The sequence below is a fragment of the Rhinoderma darwinii genome, chromosome 3, assembly GCF_050947455.1.
Source record: "Rhinoderma darwinii isolate aRhiDar2 chromosome 3, aRhiDar2.hap1, whole genome shotgun sequence".
NCBI lineage: Eukaryota > Metazoa > Chordata > Amphibia > Anura > Rhinodermatidae > Rhinoderma > Rhinoderma darwinii.
The window spans coordinates 98,011,361-98,033,121 of NC_134689.1; the positions used below are offsets into that span (position 1 = coordinate 98,011,361).

Sequence of the window (21,761 nt, forward strand, 5' to 3'; positions counted from 1 at the left end):
CGTGTGTCATCAGTGAATGATGCGTGGCTGCGTGATTTTCACGCATATGCCATGCTTATGACACGTGGTTTTGATGTTTAGAAAAATAAATGAAGGAAGTGCTTTTATTTTTTCCTTCATTTCTTTATCTACTGTTGTGCGAATCACGCGCGACACACAGAAGTGCTACCGTGTGCCCTGCGCGATTTTCACGCACCCATTGACTACAATGGGGTGCGTGATGCGTGAAAAACGCCCAAGTATAGGACATGTCATGAGTTTTACGCAGCGGACACGCTACGTGAAAATCACTGACAGTCTGAACGTCCTCATAGCCTTACATAGGTCCGTGCGACACACGTGATTCTCACGCGCGTATCACGGACGTAATACACATTCGTGTGAAAAAGGCCTTCGTATCATATAACTATGACCGTTACGGAAACAGCGTAGCTCGCATGCTACGCTGACACCGTAACTGGCATTCACTACTATGGGACTTACGGAAACAGAGTAGTTCAGAGATTCACACACTTCATCACAACATAGAGCAGTAGAACAGGGTTTAGGGGGCCCCGTTCTAGAGATAGGTGCGGGTCCCAGAGGTGGATTTATCATAAATGTCGCTGATGGGGAAAAACCCTTTAAAGGGGTATTCCCATGTTAGGGCTTGTCCCCACATAACGCAATTGCTGCAGAAAATTTCTACAGCAATGCCGCATAAACTAGCAGGATTTCTGTTGCGGAAAGACCGCACCATTCCCTGCGTTTTGTACTGCAGAAAATGGTTCAGATTTTGCTGCTTCTTTCTGAATTCTACGAGATGGTGACATCTCTTCTGCAAAACGCACCAATTCCGTTCACTTTCCGCAGCAGGAATTGACATGCTGAGGTACGAAAAACACGCACCGCAGGTACATTTTCTGCAGCTTGTGGGTGAGATTTGTTAAACCTCCCCACTTTGCTGCTACTGTATTCTGCTGCGTATTTTCTGTCCAATTCCAGACGGAAAAGACGCCGCAATTCCGCTTCGTGTTGCCAAGTCCTTTTTACATTTAGGATATGCCATAAATGTCTGATAGATGTGGGTTCCAGCTCTGGGACTCGCACCTATATCGAGAACGGGGGTCATCTGACCCCTGTTTGGCATGGTGTGTTTCCAAGATCTGGGCCCCCCATCTATCAGACATTTATGGCATATCCTGTTTGCCCGACTTAAGTCAACCGAAACAACTTTGGTACTGCGCAACTCTATTATGCGACAGTCATCCTTCCGTTTATTTTTAGCATTTGCAGAGACACAATTTATGATCACTTCCGATATAAAACAATACTTTTTTTAGAGGACCTGTAACTCTCTTGACAGAGCAACAGCACAGCGCAAAATTCCTACAAAAGGTACGTCAGCAAATTTCAAGGGGACTACAATTATTTACTAAAACCGATATCTCCGGAGAGCTTACGGGCGTTTTTCATGGCCAATTTGCATTTGTGCGGGACCAGTTTTCACAGATCCCTCATAGACCATGTCTGTATGTGAGAAGCGATATGAAGGGGAGTGTGAATGAGACATTAGAGAGTGAAGGTTGTGAGGAGGTTGAAACCTTGTGGGTGGAATTTCAAAGGAAGGTAAACACTGAAAAAATTACTTTTGGTGTAATCTATAGACCCCCCAATATAACTGAGGAGATGGAAGGTCAGCTATATAAACAGATGGAGCGGGCTGCACAGGCGGGTACTGTAGTGATAATGGGAGATTTTAATTTCCGGGATATTAATTGGTGTCATGGTTCAGCTTCAACTGCAAAGGGGAGACATTTCCTCAACCTGTTGCAGGAAAATTTTATGGGCCAGTTTGTGGAAGACCCGACTAGAGGTGAAGCTCTGTTGGATCTGATCATTTCTAATAATGCAGAGCTTGTTGGGAATGTCAATATTCGTGAAAACCTCAGTAACGGTGATCACAATATAGTTACATTTTACCTATACTGTAAAAAACAAACACAGGCTGGGAGGGCAAAAACACTTAGTTTTAAGAAGGCCAATTTCCCCAGGATGAGGGCTGCAATTCAGGATATGGACTGGGAAGAACTAATGTCAAATAATGGTACAAATGATAAATGGGAGATTTTCAAATCTACTTTGAGTAATTATAGTGCCAAATTTATCCCTTATATGTAACCAGTATAAACGACTAAAATTAAATCCCACATGGCTTACACCTTCTGTGAAAGGGGCAATACATGACAAAAAAAGGGCATTTGAAAAATACAAATCTGAGGGTACAGCTGTAGCCTTTGTAAAATATAAAGAGCTTAATAAAATCTGTAAAAAGGTAATAAAATCAGCAAAAATACATAATGAAAGGCAGGTGGCCAAGGATAGTAAAACAAATCCCCAAAAATTCTTCAAGTATATAAATGCAAAAAAGCCAAGGTCTGAACATGTAGGACCCCTAGATAGTGGTAACGGGGAGTTGGTCACAGGGGATCAAGAGAAGGCAGAGTTACTAAATGGGTTCTTCCGCTCTGTATATACAACAGAAGAAAGAGCAGCTGATGTAGCCGGTGCCAGTGCTGTTAATATATCAGTTGATATACTGAATTGGATGAATGTAGATATGGTGCAAGCTAAATAAAATAAATGTACAAAAGGCCCCGGGACCAGATGGGTTACACCCTAGAGTTCTTAAGGAGCTTAGTTCAGTTATTTCTGTCCCTCTCTTCATAGTATTTAGAGATTCTCTCGTGACTGGTATAGTGCCAAGGGACTGGCGCAGGGCAAATGTGGTGCCTATTTTCAAAAAGGGCTCTAGGTCTTCGCTGGGTAGTTATAGACCAGTAAGCTTAACATCAATTGTGGGGAAAATGTTTGAGGGGCTATTGAGGGACTATATACAGGATTATGTGACAAAAAATAGTATTATGTGACAGCCAAGGACCGAAGCTGTCAAACCAACCTGATCTGTTTTTATGAAGAGGTGAGCAGAAGGCTAGACAGAGGGGCCGCTGTGGATATAGTGTTTTTGGGCTTTGCAAAGGCATTTGACACTGTCCCTCATAAACGTCTAATGGGTAAATTAAAGGCATGGTGTTGCCCGAAAAACATGTTTTTTTTTTTAAAATTTAAACATTTAGTGTGTGGGTGATTAAACATTGTTCAAATTTTTTTTATTTTTTTCGCGAGTCAGGAAATATTATAAATTTTTTCTAATTTATAATACTACCCATTTTTGGTCACTAGATGGAGCTAGTTCCCAAAATTGCAGCATTGCAACATTGGGTTAAAAGTTCTCGCTCTAGTGAGCTCTCAGCATCCCCCCCTCCTTTATCCTGGCTAGTGCCGGGATAAACGAGGGGTTTGAAAGGTTTAACCTCCTACACTGTGTGTCGCCATTTTTTGAGGTATCCCACAGTGTAGTAGGTTTACATACAGTAGTAAACACACACAAACACTAACATACATTGAAATCTCTTACCTGCTCCTGCCGCCGCGGCTCCCTCCGGCCCGTCCGCTTCCTTTGCTGCCGCTGTTCCATGTGCACAAGTCCGGAAGCCGCGACCGGAAGTAGTAATATTACTGTCCGGCCGCGACTTCCGGTCCACAGGAAAATGGCGCCGGACGGCGCCAATTTCGAATAGGACTGTGTGGGAGCGGCGCATGCGCAGTTCCCACACAGACGCCGTACACGGCAGTCAATGGGACGGGAGCCGTTCGCAGTCCCTATGGGACTGTGGCTGCCGTATTCCATGTCTGTGTGTGTCGTTAATCGACACACACAGAAATGGAACAAAAAATGGCAGCCCCCATAGGGAAGAAAAAGTGTAAAAATAAGAAACAGTAAAACACAAACACACAAATGAATATAAACGTTTTTATTAAAGCACTAACATCTTTAACATATAAAAAAATTATTTGTGATGACACTATTCCTTTAAGGACTATAGGTTTGGAAAGTATAGTTTGTAATTGGATTGAGAATTGGCTCAAGGACCGTATCCAGAGAGTTGTGGTCAATGATTCCTACTCTGAATGGTCCCCGGTTATAAGTGGTGTACCCCAGGGTTCAGTGCTGGGACCACTATTATTCAACTTATTTATTAATGATATAGAGGATGGGATTAATAGCACTATTTCTAATTTTGCAGATGACCCCAACCTATGTTGTAATGTTCAGTCTATGGAAGATGTTCGTGAATTGCAAGTGTTGTTTGGGCATCCACTTGGCAAATTAAGTTTAATGTAGATAAATGTAAAGTTATGCACCTGAGTACGAACAACCTGCATGCATCATATGTCCTAGGGGGAGCTACACTGGCGGATTCACTTGTTGAGAAGGATCTGGGTGTACTTGTAAATCATAAACTAAATAACAGCATGCAATGTCAATCAGCTGCTTCAAAGGCCAGCAAGATATTGTCGTGTATTAAAAGAGGCATGGACTCGCGGGACAGGGATATAATATTACCACTTTACAAAGCATTAGTGAGGCCGCATCTAGAATATGCAGTTCAGTTCTGGGCTCCAGTTCATAGAAAGGATGCCCTGGAGTTGGAAGAAATACAAAGAAGAGCAACAAAACTAATAAGGGGCATAGAGAATCTAAGTTATGAGGAAAGATTAAAAGAACAAAACCTATTTAGCCTTGAAAAAAGACGACTAAGGGGGGACATGATTAACTTATATAAATATATTAATGGCACATACAAAAAATATGGTGAAATCCTGTTCTATGTAAAACCCCCTCAAAAAACAAGGGGGCACTCCCTCCGTCTGGAGAAAAAAAGGTTCAATCTGCAGAGGCGACAAGCCTTCTTTACTGTGAGAACTGTGAATCTATGGAATAGCCTACCGCAGGAGCTGGTCACAGCAGGGACAGTAGATGGCTTTAAAAAAGGGCTTAGATAATTTCCTAGAACAAAAAAATATTAGCTCCTATGTGTAGAAATTTTTTACTTCCCCTTTCCCATCCCTTGGTTGACCTTGATGGACATGTGACTTTTTTTTTTTTTTTTTTTTCAACCGTACAAACTATGTATGTAACCTGAGTCTTTTGAGGGATCTGTGAAAATGGGCAAAAATAGGACATGTCTTTGTGCGATTTCACCGTTTGTTTGAATAATACTTTTTACAAAAGTAAGTTTGAATCTTATGTAAAAAAAACAATGAGGGAGATTTATCAAAACTGGTGAAAAGGAAAAGTATATTAGTTGCCCATCAAATCTGGTTCAAGCTCTCATTTTTCAGAGGTAATTTGAAATATGACAGAAGCAATCTGGTTGGTTGCTATAGGCAACTATTCCACTTTTCCTTTGTACTAGTTTTGATCTCCCCCAATAAGTCACATGTGCATCAATGTTCTCCATAGCATCCAACCAGATTCCATCTTTCTTTCGTTTTCCGGGGTTAAAAATGAAAGCTGTTATCTGATTGGTTTCTATGGGCAACATTGCACCAGTTTATCTTCACAGTTATGCCTGAGGCCCTGTGTGTGAACCTGGACTTCTTGCCAGTGCTATATTCCAGGTAGCACAACTGCTTGGCTTGCAGGAGGCTGTGTACTTGGCCTGTCCTTTCTCTTCTCTATTATTCTCCCTGTCAGTAAAGATATGAAAAGGACACAAGTCAATAAAAGTGCCATTTTAAATCCTTGTAGAAATGTAAAGTAGTTGTCCCAATAAGACAAGCCCATTGCATATACCCTGTTAGGGCGCATGAACTTTTACCCCTAAATTAGTTGAGAGGAGAGTTGCTAACAAAGAGCATCTATGGCAGTTATTACTGCTTGAAGATTCAGGGTCAAAGCCTGCGGCTGCACTATATTCCTGCGTTCATACGGAGCGGAATTGATGTGGGTTTTCCTTCTCGATTTGTGGGCAGAAAATCTGCAGCGTATTACGTAGCGGCAAAGATGAGATTTTAACAAATATCATTCACACATTGCAGAAAACTTCCGTGTAGAATTTGACCTGCAATACAGATTTTTAAATCTACGGACTGATCAACTATCGCAGATTTTCAGCGTTTTTTGCCCACGGCTGTTGAATCTAATGCAAAAACCTCTTCAAAAAAACTTTCAAAATGAGCGCTGCTCTTTTTTTCTGCGAGCGGCCAATAGCCGCCAGGGGGAAAAAAAAAAAGCCTCTACTTCCCATTGAAATCAATGATAGATTATTTGTAAACCTTCCTGGGGTGATTTAGGTTGTATGATCAAGAATCCATGTTTTACTTCTCCCGATGCTGCAATCAAAGATGTCCAGGAGGCGGCTTCTTCATGTGTAGTGCTTTCTGCCCTGAAAGCTCCCCATCCTCTCCTCTCTGCTCTAAATGTTGGCTCTAGCTTTCGATCTGGAGACCACTAGAGGCATCACTCAGAGCAGAGGGGAGAGGTGAGTATAGTTTTTTTGTTTTTTTTTTGTCGGCTGTTATTTTTTTAAGCGTTAAATCCACCCAAAAATCGTTACGAAAATAAGCACGGTTTGGTGCAGAGTAGGCCATGCTATGGTATAGCAATAAATACTAAGGGGGGCATGTATTAACCTTTCTATGCCATTTTTCTAGCGTAAAAGAATTGCAAAAAGCCCAAAAGTTGCAATTTGGGAGGTAAATTGTGACTTTTGCCCATTTTAAGCTACTCACACTTTTGGAAAAGGAGGCATAGCTTCGCGAAAGGGGGCAGGGCCACCAACAGATTTACTATAATTTACACCAGAAATTGCGGAAATCTACACCTTGCTCCTAGCTAGTGTAGATTTTACTCTCTGGCTTATAGAAAGATAGAGGCCCATATCGGCCCCGTGTCTTGCCTTCCCCCGATCAGACTACCGACCCATCATACTATCCCCCTTCCCTTCCCCATCAGACAATAAAATTTGGAAAAAATAAATATGTACTCGCCTCACCGCTACACTTCTCCCATCAGGCTCTCACAGCAGGCCACTCTGGTACTGACGCCGGGCAGCGGCAGGACGTTATATGTGATGCAGCACTTAGGGCGTTGAGTTCTACATCACATATAAGGCCCTGACACTACTCCGAATACCTTGTATGAGCCACGGCCTGCTGTGAGAGCCTGTGGAGAGAAGCAGAGCGGCGAGATGATTGTTTTTTTTTTTTTGTGGATTGTCCCCAGCCGCGGTTGTGGCGCACTATTGACCGAAAGATATGTTAAAAGGTGTTTGCCTCTTAAGAAATGTGTCACATCTTACTCCAGCGAACTGTTTCATATGCCAGTCTTAATAAATCTTCCCCAAACTCTATTGTGACCTTGTCTTTATTCCTAGGCTGTACTCCTGTTATAATAAAGACTATTTTGGCATCATCGATCTAGAGCACCGTCTAGGAATAAAGACCAGCGTAATTGTTACGTTATCCCAATAGATAAAAACAACCACGGCTTTTAAGAAATTTGACTGTTATATACCATTACAGTCAATGGAGACTAAGCTCTGTTTTTATGAAAGTTATTCTGTTAATTATATGTACCCCGGGGCGTGGCTTTGGCATGGCGGTGTGAGGACGCATTTTCTTGAAGCTCCGGACTTGACCCACAGAAAAACACCCAAAAGGGCTCACTTACCCGGTCCTTGTGAACGATGACGAAGGGGAGGCATCGCAAGAGCCTCTCGGTCACTCCTGGCACCTCGTCCATCGGCAGGTTCCTTTGCTCCAGGCATGACGGATCATCTCCGCGGCGCTCCTCCATTCCACCTTCAGACCGCAGTCGGACCCCGCCAGCACGTGGGCGCTCGCCGACTTACTGCTCCTCCGGGCCGGCGAGTATCGACTGCCACTCCCAGGTCCACAACCCCATAATGGCGACTCCGGAGGTAGGTCAGGGCTCAGATGCAATGCCTGGATCGTCTCCTCCGGCCCTGGCGGATGACTTTCCCCCCTCCAGCCCGTCTATGCCAAGACAGGACGCTGACCGAAAGGCAGGGCGGTTCCGGCGCCATTTTCTTTTGCCGCCCCGTGGCAATCTCCCCCAGTGGACTGGATGGAGCTCAGTCAGGGGACGACAGCCATTTTGAGTGGGCCGCTCACGCCATCAGCGGTTTCGGGGGACCGTCAGACAGTCCTTTCTCCGGGTCCTCTCCCCTCCATGAAACGGACCCTGGTGGAATTTTGGGAAATGGTGCGGGTGTTTCCCACCAAATCTGAACTGGCTTTACGCCTCTCCTGGCTGGAAGAGAAGCATGATAAGGCTATTGGTGCTGTCTCACAGGAGGTACGTTCATTGGCCACACGGGTGGGGACATTGGAGCGCCAGAATTCTGTTTACTCCATGGACATCTCGGTCCTTTCTCAGACCTTGGACACTCAATCTACCCAAATGCGAGACTTTTCCTTACACTTGGATGATGTGGAAAACGGGGAGACGGAACAATTTGCAACTGAGAGGCATATCGGAATCTGTGCTTCCGGAAGGCCTATATGAAGCAGTGACACGTATCTTTAACAAGCTCCTGTATGGACCATGTGATATGGCCATTGAGATAGACAGGGTGCATAGACTGGCTGGCATCCGGGCCAGAGATGGTAACCACCCGCGGGATGTCATATGCAGAGTACACTTTTACAAACAAAAGAAAGTCATTGCACGGAGAGCCTGAGAGAAGGGGGCCATTCCCTTAAATGATTTCGAGGTTATCGTCTTGCCAGATGTTTCTAGATTGACTCTCTACATGCGTAGGGCTGTCTGCCCCTTGCTGGAGGCTACTAAAGAGGCGGGCGCTACCTACAGGTGGGGCCATCCCTTCCACATCATACTCTGCAGACCGTGGCATTCGTTTGCTGTTCGTTCTCCAGATGAGCTGGAGGAGGCCTTTCGGTTCCTGGAGATCTCCCCAGTGCGGCTACCGGATTGGACAGAGCCCCCAGCATCGCTCTTTCCCAGAGGCGGACCCTACCCTCATCCTGTGCGCCCGATTCTGCCTCGCTCCAGAGACAGGCCAGCCGAGATGCGGACCCCAGGGCGGAGTTCCCCACGCAGAGACTGACTTACCACATTATAACTGTATAGTCTAGTTCCCACCATTGGAGCCTCGGTCATGGTTTGAATGTTATTTGTGCTTATCATTTCTTTGCAGTATTACATAGTTACATAGTTACATAGTTAGTACGGCTGAAAAAAGACACATGTCCATCAAGTTCAACCAAGGGAAGGGAAAAGGGAAGGAAAAATTTCTACACATAGGAGCTAATATTTTTTTGTTCTAGGAAATTATCTAACCCTTTTTTAAAGCCATCTACTGTCCCTGCTGTGACCAGCTCCTGCGGTAGGCTATTCCATAAATTCACAGTTCTCACTGTAAAGAAGCCTTGTCGCCTCTGCAGCTTGAACCTTTTTTTCTCCAGACGGAGGGAGTGCCCCCTTGTTTTTTGAGGGGGTTTTACAAGGAACAGGATTTCACCATATTTTTTGTATGTGCCATTAATATATTTATATAAGTTAATCATGTCCCCCCTTAGTCTTCTTTTTTCAAGGCTAAATAGGTTTAATTCTTTCAATCTTTCCTCATAACTTAAATTCTCCATGCCCCTTATTAGCTTCGTTGCTCTTCTTTGTATTTTTTCCAACTCCAGGGCATCCTTTCTATGAACTGGAGCCCAGAACTGAACTGCATATTCTAGATGAGGCCTCACTAATGCTTTGTAAAGTGGTAATATTACATCCCTGTCCCGCGAGTCCATGCCTCTTTTAATACACGACAATATCCTGCTGGCCTTTGAAGCAGCTGATTGACACTGCATGCTGTTATTGAGTTTATGATTTACAAGTACACCCAGATCCTTCTCAACAAGTGAATCCGCCAGTGTAGCGCCCCCTAGGACATATGATGCATGCAGGTTGTTGGTACCAAGATGCATAACTTTACATTTATCTACATTAAACTTCATTTGCCAAGGGGACGCCCAAACACTTAGTTTGTTTAAATCTGCCTGTAATTCATGAACATCTTCCATAGTCTGAACTATATTACATAGCTTGGTGTCATCTGCAAAAATAGAAATAGTGCTATTAATCCCTTCCTCTATATCATTAATAAATAAGTTGAATAATAGTGGTCCCAGCACTGAACCCTGGGGTACACCACTTTATAACCGGGGACCATTCTGCATCTTCAAGAGATGCAGATGTTTGTATTGGTGGTGATCTTGAACGGGACTTTCTGTACAGTTTGCTGGTCTGGGGGTTTATTTATTGGGGGAATCTGCATCAGTTTAGGCAAGTAGGGGCAGAGTGGTCCACACAGTAGTTAGCCGGTTGAGTCCGGAGTTTCATTGAGCTTAATTTGATATTCCTAGTCTATTTTTGTAATTCTTTGAGGAACTGTTTCTTTCGCGCCGCTGTCATTCTTCGTTCCCCATTAGGGTTCCATGTTGTGTCGTGGTCAGAGGGTATTTTTCCTTCTGAGGACGAGATAACACATTACGAGTTGTTGAGGGGTTTTGTACTCCGCTACTAGTGGGGCTGTGTTGCTCCATTTCTCTGTTACGTCTGTCCCCTTTAAGGGGTCTTGTTCTTTCTACCTTCCCTTCCCACCTCCTGTCTTCTCCTCCCTCTCCTATTATGTCTAACATAACCATTGTCTCCCAGAATGCGCAGGGTCTGAATATCCTGGAATAGAGGTCCCCCATTCTCTGTTTTCTCTGGAAGAAAAAAGCGCAAGTGGCATTTCTTCAGGAGACCCACTTCCTGGCTGATTGTATACCGAAGCTTACGGACTCTCATTATACGGAAGGGTATCCTATTTTGTCCCCTGATTCTAAGACTAAAGGAGTCTCCATCCTGATTTCACGCTCTCTCCCTTGGGAACATGTGGAGACTCGCACAGATGGAGCGGGAAGGTATCTTTTCGTGAAAGGTAGGCTGGCTAACACTCTGTTCACACTGGCCTCGTATTATCTCCCGAACACTGGTCAGGTTGCCTTCCTGGAGAAGATGTTGGTGGAGTTGGATGACTTTCTGGAAGGTACTCTAATACTGGGAGGGGATTTAAATGTCCTCTTGGATCCTACATTAGACTCCTCACGCGGGCACACGTCATTATCTAGATCAGCTCGCCGCCGTTTACGTCGGCTGTTGCATGATCACCAATTGGATGATATGTGGCGGCTCATGCATTCATCGACAAAAGACTATACTTTCTTTTCGGCTCCCCATAACTCATATTCCAGATTAGACTATTTCTTTCTACGACATTCACATCTTTCTGGCCTCACATCAGCCTCCATAGATGATATCACCTTCTCTGATCATGCTCTTATCATTCTTACCCTCTCACTCCCAACGGTCCACCCTCGCTCCTGGCAGTGGCGCTTAGATGAATCGCTCCGGCAGGATTCGACGGTGGTGTTGGACATTCGCAGGGACCTCCAGGAGTATTTTGCCACAAATGTTTCTCCGGAGGTTGAACCGCTTTGCGTTTAGGAGGTGCTTAAGTGTGTAGTTCGCGGCTTCTTCATTCATATTGGTTCTAAACTAAAGAAGGAGCGGACTGCACACTTGTTGGATCTCTTGTCTCGCATACATATGTTGGAACAGTCCCAGAAGGCCTCCCTGGACCGGGTTGTGGGGGCGGAACTGGGGCAGCTGAGAGTTCAAGTTCGTTCGCTTTGCATTTCCAAGGCTAGGGCCTCCCTAGTTAAATTCAGACGGCAATTTTACGAATTTAGTAATCTACCTGGTAGGACACTGGCGCGAGCTCTTAGGAAAACCCGTTCTCGTACCTATGTTCCTCAAATTCAAGCTTCCCACAATAGATGTTTGCAACTTCCCCATGACATTTCGGAGGCCTTCCGTGCCTATTACCACTCCCTTTATAATCTTCCTCAGGCCTCTCCATCTCCGGATGGGGGGAGCCATATGGAGAGGATTGAGGAGTATCTCCGCTCCTCAATGATGAAATGTATACCCCAGGAGGCTATAGCTGTTCTGGAGGCTCCTATTTCACCGGAGGAGTTGTCGTGGGCATTTAAGGACTCGCCAGCGGGGAAGGCACTGGGCCCTGATGGCCTACCTTTGCAATACTATAAGGCCTGCTCGGACCTGCTCTCGCCCCATTTCCTACACTCTTTCAACTCACTTACTGAGGAGAGTCCCCTTTCTCCAGATACACTGAGGGCCTACATTACGGTGATACCCAAAGAGGGGAAGGACCCATCCATGTGCCAAAATTATCGCCCCATATCTTTATTAAACGTAGATCTAAAGCTGTTTGCGAAGATTCTGGCCCATAGGATGACTCCACTGCTACATAATGTTATACATAATGACCAGGTGGGCTTCATGCCTCTTAGGGAAACTCGGGATAATACCATGCAGGCAAGTAATTTAATATACCAAGCTGCTGCCTCGGCTCTGCCCACGTTCTTTCTATCCACAGATGCGGGGAAGGCCTTTGACAGGGTCAACTGGGACTTTATGCTGGCCACCTTGCGGCATATTGGACTGGGCACTCATAAGATGCAATGGATTTCGAGCCTCTACTCCTTTCCCTCGGCCCGGGTTAAGGTTAATGGTAATTTTTCCTCCCCACTCGCTACCTCTAATGGTACGAGACAAGGTTGTCCCTTGTCCCCCTTAATTTTCAGTTTATGCTTGGAGCCCTTTTTGTGCCATATTGGCTCCAATCCTGACATAGCAGGTGTATCTTAGGGAGGAAGGTCCCATAAGGTCTCAGCATATGCGGACGACCTTCTCTTTTTTTTCTTTTTTTTTTTTCTTCCTGCGCCCAGGATCTCCTTGCCCAATCTGATGGCGGAGATGAGTAGATACTCGAAATTGTCCAACTTCAAGATTAACTACCAGAAGTCGGAGGCTCTCAATATCTCGTTGCCACAGTCTCTGGTGGACGATCTGTCTGAGTCCTCCTTTAAATGGGCTAGAGATTCGCTTAAATATTTGGGGGTCCGGCTTTCCAGTGATCTGTCTCACCTTTATGTGAACTACCCTCCACTCCTTCAACGTGTAAAGAGTGATTTGGATTCCTGGACGACGGGCACCTTTACCTGGTTTGGTAGGTGTGCAATATTTAAAATGAACATTTTAAAGCAGATTTTGCACCTCTTCCAGGCCCTGCCGGTTCACATCCCCCGCCCTTTCTTTCAAGCACTGCTGTCTTTAGTCCATAGATTCATATGGGTGGGGAAACCAGCCCGTATAGCCCGTTCCATGCTTTTTCGTGCTAGGTGTGACGGCGGTGTTGGTCTTCCGGACTTTGTTTCCTACCATCAGGCCTCACACTTGTCACAAATTTTGGACTGTTTTAGACATACTGAGGTTTAACAGTAGGTGTCAATGGAACAGACCTTTCTTGCTGTCCCATTGCAGGCACTGCCTTGGTTGGGCAAACATGTCCGTCTATCGGCGCGGACTCACCCGACTATTGGACCCACATTGGCGGTTGGGTCCCGGCTCTTTCCCCGGAAAGAGATCTCCCCGTCTCCCTCCCCCTTGAGGGCAGGTAAGGGACATGCTGCTCATTTACAGGGTGGGACCTGGATGATTAGCCCACAGTTAGCGTCTCCTTTACCTCCTGGCAGGTCACTCAGTTGAGACATTTTCTCGCGTCCTTACCGAACCCCTCGGAATATACGCGGGATAGTTCCCCTTTCGAGCTTCTTTGCACGGGCACATTGCGTCACTCACTGTCCAGACTTTATGCTCTACTGATCTCTACATCCAATCTTCCCAAACCTTCCTACTTGCTTAGCTGGGAGAGGGACTTGGGTATAGCATTTACCTCGGAATATAAGGATCGATTGTTCACTATGACACATAAATCCTCCATGGCTAGCAGATTTCATGAGGTGGGATTTAAGATCTTGTCGCGATGGTATAGAGTGCCTTCCAGATTTCATGCGATGATCCCATCGATCTCACCGTTGTGTTGGAGATGTAGAGACCATGTGGGCACAATTTTACACATCTTTTGGGATTGCCCACAGTAGACAGATTTCTGGTCGGAGGTGTGGCGCATCTTCTCCAAATTTACGGATTTCCCCCTCCCGCGCTCTCCTGCCTTTTTCCTGCTCCATCTGTGTGATGTTCCATTATCTACGTACCGACGTTCATCTGGTGAATGCGGCTAGAGCGTGCGTTCCTGTGCTGTGGAGACAATCTGGTCCTCCGTCGGTGGGCATGTGGTTCGGCAAGATCCAGGAGATTATGAGAATGGAGGATCTCACGGCATCCATGAGTGGGACTCATACTAAATTCCTCAAAACGTGGCATCACTGTATCAGATTTCAACCTTCTGTGGAGTTTAGGACCATTATGGCCTCTTGAGTGGAATTCCTAGGCCTAGTAGTTTGTCAGGTTTTTCTTTCTTTCTCTCCTTTCTTTCTCTCCTTTCTTTCTCTCCTTTCTTTCTCTCCTTTCTTTCTCTCCTTTCTTTCTTCTTTCTTTCTTTCTTTCTCTCCTTTCTTTCTTTCTTTCTTCTTTCTTTCTTTCTTTCTTTCTTTCTTTCTTTCTTTCTTTCTTTCTTTCTTTCTCTCCTTTCTTTCTTTCTCTCCTTTCTTTCTTTCTCTCCTTTCTTTCTTTCTTTCTTTCTTTCTTTCTTTCTTTCTTTCTTTCTTTCTTTCTTTCTTCTTTCTTTCTTTCTTCCTTCTCTCCTTTCTTTCTTTCTTTCTTTCTTTCTTTCTTTCTTTCTTTCTTTCTTTCTTTTCTTCTTTTCTTTCTTTCTTTCTTTCTTTCTTTCTCTTTCTTCTCTTTCTTTTCTTCTTTCTTTCTTTCTTTCTTTCTCCTTCTTTCTTTCTTTCTTTCTTTCTTTCTTCCTTTCTTTCTTTCTTTCTTTCTTTCTTTCTTTCTTTCTTTCTCTCCTTTCTTTCTTTCTCTCTCTTTCTTTCTTTTTTTCTTTCTCTCCTTTCTTTCTTTCTCTCCTTTCTTTCTTTCGCTCCTTTCTCTCTTTCTTTCTCGATGCATAAGAAGTCTATTTCAATAATGATTTCAGCTCGGTGTGGTTGTTTTTCTCGTACTTACTGTAGTTGCATATACTGGCCTGTGAGCCGATGTCTGTGCTAGGTCTGCACTATCTTATTTGTGTTTTTGGAAAACGGAAAATAAAAGAATTTGAAAGCATATGTACCCCAAAATGGTACCAATAAAAAATACAACTTCTCCCACTAAACAAAAAAAAAAGCCCACTTACGGCTACATCCACAGGAAAACAGAGCTTTGATTCCCGGAATGTTGCGACACAAAGATTTTTATTTCCCATGAAAAAATACTTTTTTATTGTGCAGAAGTCTTTAAAAGATCAAATACTGTATAAATTCGGTGTCGCCTTATTCGCAACTCAGAATAAAGTTAGTCTATGTAAATGTTTGATATGGTGTGCGTGTTATTTTTATTTACTTTTTAATAAAATTGTATATGTGTGTTTTAAAAAAACTCTGAATACATTTTATTTAAAAATTATTTTTACTTTTTAAGATACAGCTGCTGTGTATTCTATATACAGAGGAGCTGTATCTAGCGCTATTCACTGAATACGTCGGTCCCGCGGACCTGACGGATTCAGTGACAGCGGTTGCATCCACCTGTAATCGATCACATTTAAGTTCATAACTGTCAGAGCCACTGAGGACCCGCTATTCACTGAATTTGTCGGGTCCGTGGGACTGACTGATTCTGTGAGTAGCGCTACATACAGCTGCTCTGCATAGAGAATACAGAGCAGCTGTATATTAAAAATAATTTTTAATAAAGTATTTACAAAGTTTATTAAGACACACTAACAAACATTTTACATAGATTTTAACATATGGAACTAAGGAACTCTGCTACACCAGTTGTAGGGGATGCTTTTCTTAAAAAAATATATTACAAGTTATTGATTCTAGATTCCGGAGATGGGACAATGATCCAGGGATTTATTCTTATTGCCATAATTAATGTCGGGGAGGAATTTTTTTCCCCCAAATATGGGGCAATTGGATTGTTTTTTTTGTTTTTGTTTTGTCAAGCTTATTAACTAAATATTCATGTTACTCATACCACATGGCAAATAGCGTAAACAAAAAAAAATCCCAAGAAACAATGGAGTATTTTAAATGTATATCTGAAAACTGCATGTCTCCCTTTTTCATACATTGAATAAAAACCAAAATACCCCTTTTTTGCTCTGCTATTCATGTTTTTGTTATCTTTTATTATTATTATTATTATTATTATTATTATTATTATTATTATTATTATTATTCTTCACCAAGAGTTCTTACCATAACCGTATTGTCACTCTTTTTTTTTTCTCTCAGGAGCTGTATGTGAAACAGGCTCTGGGTGAAGTGCCTGTGATTCCCTTGTAAATCGCTACTCTTCAATGTATGTATACTTTTCTTGATACTGAAAAGAAGCTGGTTAGAAGGTCTTCGGAGAATAAGAACACACATTTAGGACTTGGTCTGGAAGAACCTGACTTTGAGATGCCTCTGGTGAGTTTTTATTGTTGTATACACAGTGCAGAGGATTGATAACTCTATAGTACTATTATGGTGTCTTGTAATTTTAAGTGTGTAAAGTTGTCTATCCACTTATCAGATGTTGGGATGTATACACACACTTTGCGGTCATATCACCGGTTTTGCTGAGATTTTCACAAAACACCACGGTTGTGCTGTGATTTTGCATACTTGTATACTTAGTTAGTTTTAAAACTTCTGACTTGTCTGTGCTTTAAAAAAACCTCCATCTTGATTTCTAAGATTTCCCTACTTTCTCTTCCTCTCTGCTTTGCTATCAATCCCATGATTCTTCAGCACAGCATCACATGACCTGCTAAAGACAATACCATTTCTGCATACTGGGGGACACTAATTATCATTCTCTCTAAATTCTCCTAAATAAGCTGAGAAATTATAAGTATACAGACAGGGAGGCTGCACTATATTCTTCTACATTATACCTGTGTGACCGGAACCTGTTTTGAGTATTAGTGGTAGCTGCGTAGGTAGGGAACTGTTGGGAGGAAAGAAAAAAAAAAAGTATCAGTGGTAGCTGATGATAGAAGTTGTCGTCGTCCCCCCCCCCCCCCCCCCACCCCACTGTGCAAAACTAGTGTGGTACAGGAACTGCTGAAGCCTGTGATGGGTGACACATAGATCTCCATAGACTCAAGCAGAGAAAGCGTGTCACCGAGCCTGATACACACAGCTGCTAAGCAACCATCCCAGGTTGATATATAGAGCGAGAACCAGCAAGAAAAATAACAGGTGACAGACTGACACATGGAATACCATAACGGTACACATGGGAATGTTTTTAATTTTGGCTGCAGTGTGCCTTTACATCTCGATTCTGCGTGCCAGAGACACTCAGGACCCGCTGACACCGAACCGGTCAGTCGGACTGACCTGACGGATACAGGCCTCAGCGCACGATACAGCTGCTGTGTATCCCGGATACAAAATAGTCGTATCTGAAAAAGTTAAAATAATTTTTAATGAAAAGTAATTACAAAGGGGCAGCAAACGCACTGCTACACTTTTTTTTCTTTTTTTTTTTAATAAAAGGTATACATGGCCTTTAACCTTAGTTAAAGGGGGTGTCCCACAATGAAATATTACACTTTTCTGTTCGATCACAAAAATGTTTTAATTGAAATAATAATAATAAAAAACGAAAAAAATTCTCCTGTGTCACTCTAGATATTGCTGTTACATACTTGTTATGGCACCCCAGGGTATTCTTTTTATTACCTCAGAATGTCCACCTGATGTGTCCAGTACCGGTAGACACACAAGCACAGGCAGGTTATTTTATTGTGCAGACGAGCTAATAAGAATTGGTGCACTAGAAGAGGCTTCTTCTCAGCAGCACTGGACATATTTGGTGTATATTCTTAGTTATTAAAACAACACCAGGGAGCGCCATAAAAAGTATCTAACCGCAGCGTTTAGACACGAGCATTTTTACAAAATTCTTAAATTGAAAACTCCAATTGGAAAATTTATGTTTTGTGTGATCTAACAGATGTTGTCGTTGTGGAACAACCCTTTTAAGTACCACCCTACTATATAAAACATGACAATATTGACTTGTATTAGAGGAATGTAGATTAGTATATTTTTGTTTTACAATCTGTCTTTCTGGGGTTTGCCACATTTTAAAGAGAACCTTTTACCTGCCCATACACGTGCAGCATGTAGTGGGCAGGGCTGCACAAACCCTGGGGCACTTTAAATTTGTCTCCTACCCTCCTCCGTTATTTAGATATCGGTGCCGTTATATTTGGCACCCGATATTTAAATAACCCCCTGAACTGTCAACCGGGTGTGTAATAGCAAGGGGGTGTGTAACATTGCTGTGAAGAGAAATGTGCCGAGGCACAGAAGTCCCAGTTTCCCAGCCACCAGTCGATTAGTGTCAGTAAAGGCAGTTAAAATATAACTTTTATTAATGTATCAAACAGACAGACAACAATGAAGAGTTAAAATTGTATCAAGAGACGGCCAGTATGTATCACAGGAGTCAATGTGCATGCACCCAGCACGTCGCTGGACGCAGTGAAAGAGACTGATTCGGCAGCTGCAGACTGCCGTGCATAGGAACAGTCCCACACGAGTAGAGGCAATGACTGGGCCGTCAGTGATTTATTAAAATGGCGATAGCCCCCCCGACATGTTTCGCTGCAGAAGCAGCGTCCTCAGGGGATAACACGGGGCTAATGGGTAATTGGCATTAGCCCCGTGTTATCCCCTGAGGACTGTTCCTATGCACGGCAGTCTGCAGCTGCCGAATCAGTCTCTTTCACTGCGTCCAGCGACGTGCTGGGTGCATGCACATTGACTCCTGTGATACATACTGGCCGTCTCTTGATACAATTTTAACTCTTCATTGTTGTCTGTCTGTTTGATACATTAATAAAAGTTATATTTTAACTGCCTTTACTGACACTAATCGACTGGTGGCTGGGAAACTGGGACTTCTGTGCCTCGGCACATTTCTCTTCATTGTTTATTCATCCCTGCCAGCCACTAGGGGGTCTCTCTTTTGCTTTTTCATGTAACATTGCTGTGACACTGTCCAATCCGCTGCAGACAGTGCCACAGCAAGAGCTGGAGAGAGGAGAGTGTGAGCGCGCAGCTCGGAGCTGTGTGCACATGTGCAGGACAAGACAGTGTGATCTCTCGCGAGAGATCAGTCTTGTTCTTGCCTACCAAGAGCTGGAGAGAGGAGAACGTGTGCACACGCAGATGGGAGCTCTGCGCGCATGTGGTTGCACGCTGTCACTCACTCTTCAGCTCTCGGCAGACAAGCACAAGACTGCGATCTCTCGAGAGATCGCACAGTCTTGTCCTTGTCTGCCAAGAGCTGAGGAGTGAGAGCGTGCGCGCACAGCCCCAAACTCCTCTCTAGCTCTTGCTGTGGCACTGTCCTTATCTGATTGGACAGTGTCACAGCGATGTTACACGCCCCATTGAACGTTCAGGGGGGTTATTTAAATATCGGGTGCCAAATATAACCGCACCAATATCTAAACGGAGGAGGGTAGGAGAAAAATGTAAAGTGCCCCAGGGTTTGTGCTGCCCTGCCCATTACATGCACTCAGCTGCACATGTATGGGGAGGTGAAAGGTTCTCCAACAGAATCCTAGAGCAGTACTGTGCTTTGTATATGACTACAGCTGCTCACAATTGGAGCTCATATGTCCAGTCATATTCATTAAAGCTGAATGGAAAGCTAACATTTATCTCTAGTGTTTAGTTCCCTAGTTTATTGACCTATCTTGCACATTTTTTCTTGGAATTTTTGCGCTAAAGATGAAAATTGGTAAACGGAGTCAGAGTAGTTCACGAAAACTTTTCCCTGGCTGTAGCCCTTTATCTGCAGCACGGTTCCCACCGAAAAGTTTCGGCCTGGGGACTCAATATTCCTTCCCACACACGCGTGGGAAATAATGGCCGTACCCAAGCCGCAGGCATAGGGGGAGACCACATGATAGGGGAAATAGGAAGGGGAGGAGCCGTGGGACACGAGGCTGGGTTAGACGGTGCTTTGAGCGCTGGTCTCACCGGAAGGAGCAAGCTGAGCAGTTGTCCCGCCCTTCCACCTTAATTTTTGGTGCTTATCTTAATTTTGATGTGCTGATAGTCACTTGGGGGTGGGGAATAGTATAGTTTTTCTTTTGTTTATTATTGTGTGCTTTACTCTGTTTTTAGTATGGTGTCATGGCGGGTTTGGGGGTTCTTGGAGTTGGTTAAATTTGGTGGGGGAGGGATTCATAGTAGGGTTAGTCCCTCCAAAATTATGTTTATGGTGAATCTGGCTTATTTGGGCTCCTGCTCGGTGGGGTCCTGAGGAGTAAATACATTTTGAAGTCTAGCCATCTGCGCTTGGTCACAGTGCCCCGGCGCCTTTTCTGAGCTTCAAGGACCTCCTTCCCAATTTTGCCATGGAAGTGAATGTTCTCACGCGAATGAGGTTAGAATGGGCTTGCGTGAAAAGGTTACATTTTTGGTTATTTATTTTTGGTTATTTATTGGGTATGTTATTTATTGACTTATTTTTTTTGTTTGTTAATAAAATGGCTGCTGTGGCCAATTCAATCCAAGTGAAAGTCTGTGGTTTATTGGGCTAATTAGAGTGTTAAAGACCGAACTGAACTCTATTGTCCCTTGTCATGGAGCGCTCTGCCGCTTTTTTTTTTTATCTCTTATGCTAGTTTATTTCCAACCAAATAAATAACTGCAAAATAAAAACCTTTTCAACCCCTTAACGACGAGCGACCAATATATCCGTCACCAGCAGGTGTAAGATCCCGCATAGTGACTGATTGGGTGGGTACTGCCAGTGTACCCACGCGATCAGTGGCAGGCGCACGGCTATTATACACAGCCTTGCTCCTGCCGTAACTGACAGCGGCATCTAGTGTGTTTGACAGGGGGAGGGAGCTCCCTCTGTCACCACATCAGCGCCCCTGCAAAGAAATCGCAGGGTGCCGTTGGTTTTCCATGACAGCCGGGGCCAAACAAAGGCCCCCAGGTCTGCCTTCAGCATCTGCTTCTTAGCCCATGCCAGAGGCATGGCCTAATAGATTGCCTGTTTTACACAGACCGGCAATAATGCTTTGGTATACGAAGTATACCAAAACATTATATAAGCGATCAGCAGATCGCATGGTGAAGTCCCCTAGTGGGCCAAATTTTTTTTTTTATTTAAAACCGTTAAATAAAGTTGACAAATATTATTTTTTTTTTTAAAAACTTTTTCCCCAAAAAGTAGTTTTATTTAGTAAAAGTGTAAAAAAAATAAAAAAGTATGTACAGTGTCCAAAAAAAAACCACAAAAAACAATGGCAAAATTCCTTTTTTTTCTCCCATTACCGCCATAAAAAATAAAAGTTAATCAAGAAGTCCCATGTACTCCAAAATACTACCAATGAAAACGACACCTTGTCCCGCAAAAAAACAAGCCCACCCACTGCTACATCGACGGAAAAAAAAGTTACGGCTCTTGAAATGCTGCGATGCAAAAACAAGTAGATTTTTTTTTTTTTTTCTTAAAGGGTTTTTGTTTTGCAAACCTAGGAAAATATAAAACTTCTACTTATTTGGTTTCCCCATAATCGTGCCGACCCATAGAATAAAGGTAACATGTTATTTATGCCGCATGGTGAACAGTGTAACTTTATAACGTAAAAAACAATGCTGTAATAGACGCTTATTTTCAATTCTTTCCTAAAATAAAGTTTATAAAAGTTAATCCATATATTATATACACCCAAAAATTATGCAATTGAAAAATACAACTCGTCCCGCAAAAAAACAAGCCCTTA

General features: G+C 43.5%; 1 protein-coding gene across 2 annotated transcripts in view; it reads left to right on the top strand.

Annotated features, from left to right (window-relative positions):
• Nucleotides 1-21,761, top strand: part of CREBRF (CREB3 regulatory factor) — a 58,889-nt gene that overhangs the window by 4,902 nt on the left and 32,226 nt on the right. For both annotated transcript variants that reach the window (XM_075856508.1, XM_075856509.1), the window contains exon 2: nt 16,243-16,419. In XM_075856508.1, the coding sequence (XP_075712623.1) occupies nt 16,312-16,419 (108 nt within the window). In that variant the 5' untranslated portion in view covers nt 16,243-16,311. The remainder of the gene's footprint in view (nt 1-16,242; nt 16,420-21,761) is intronic.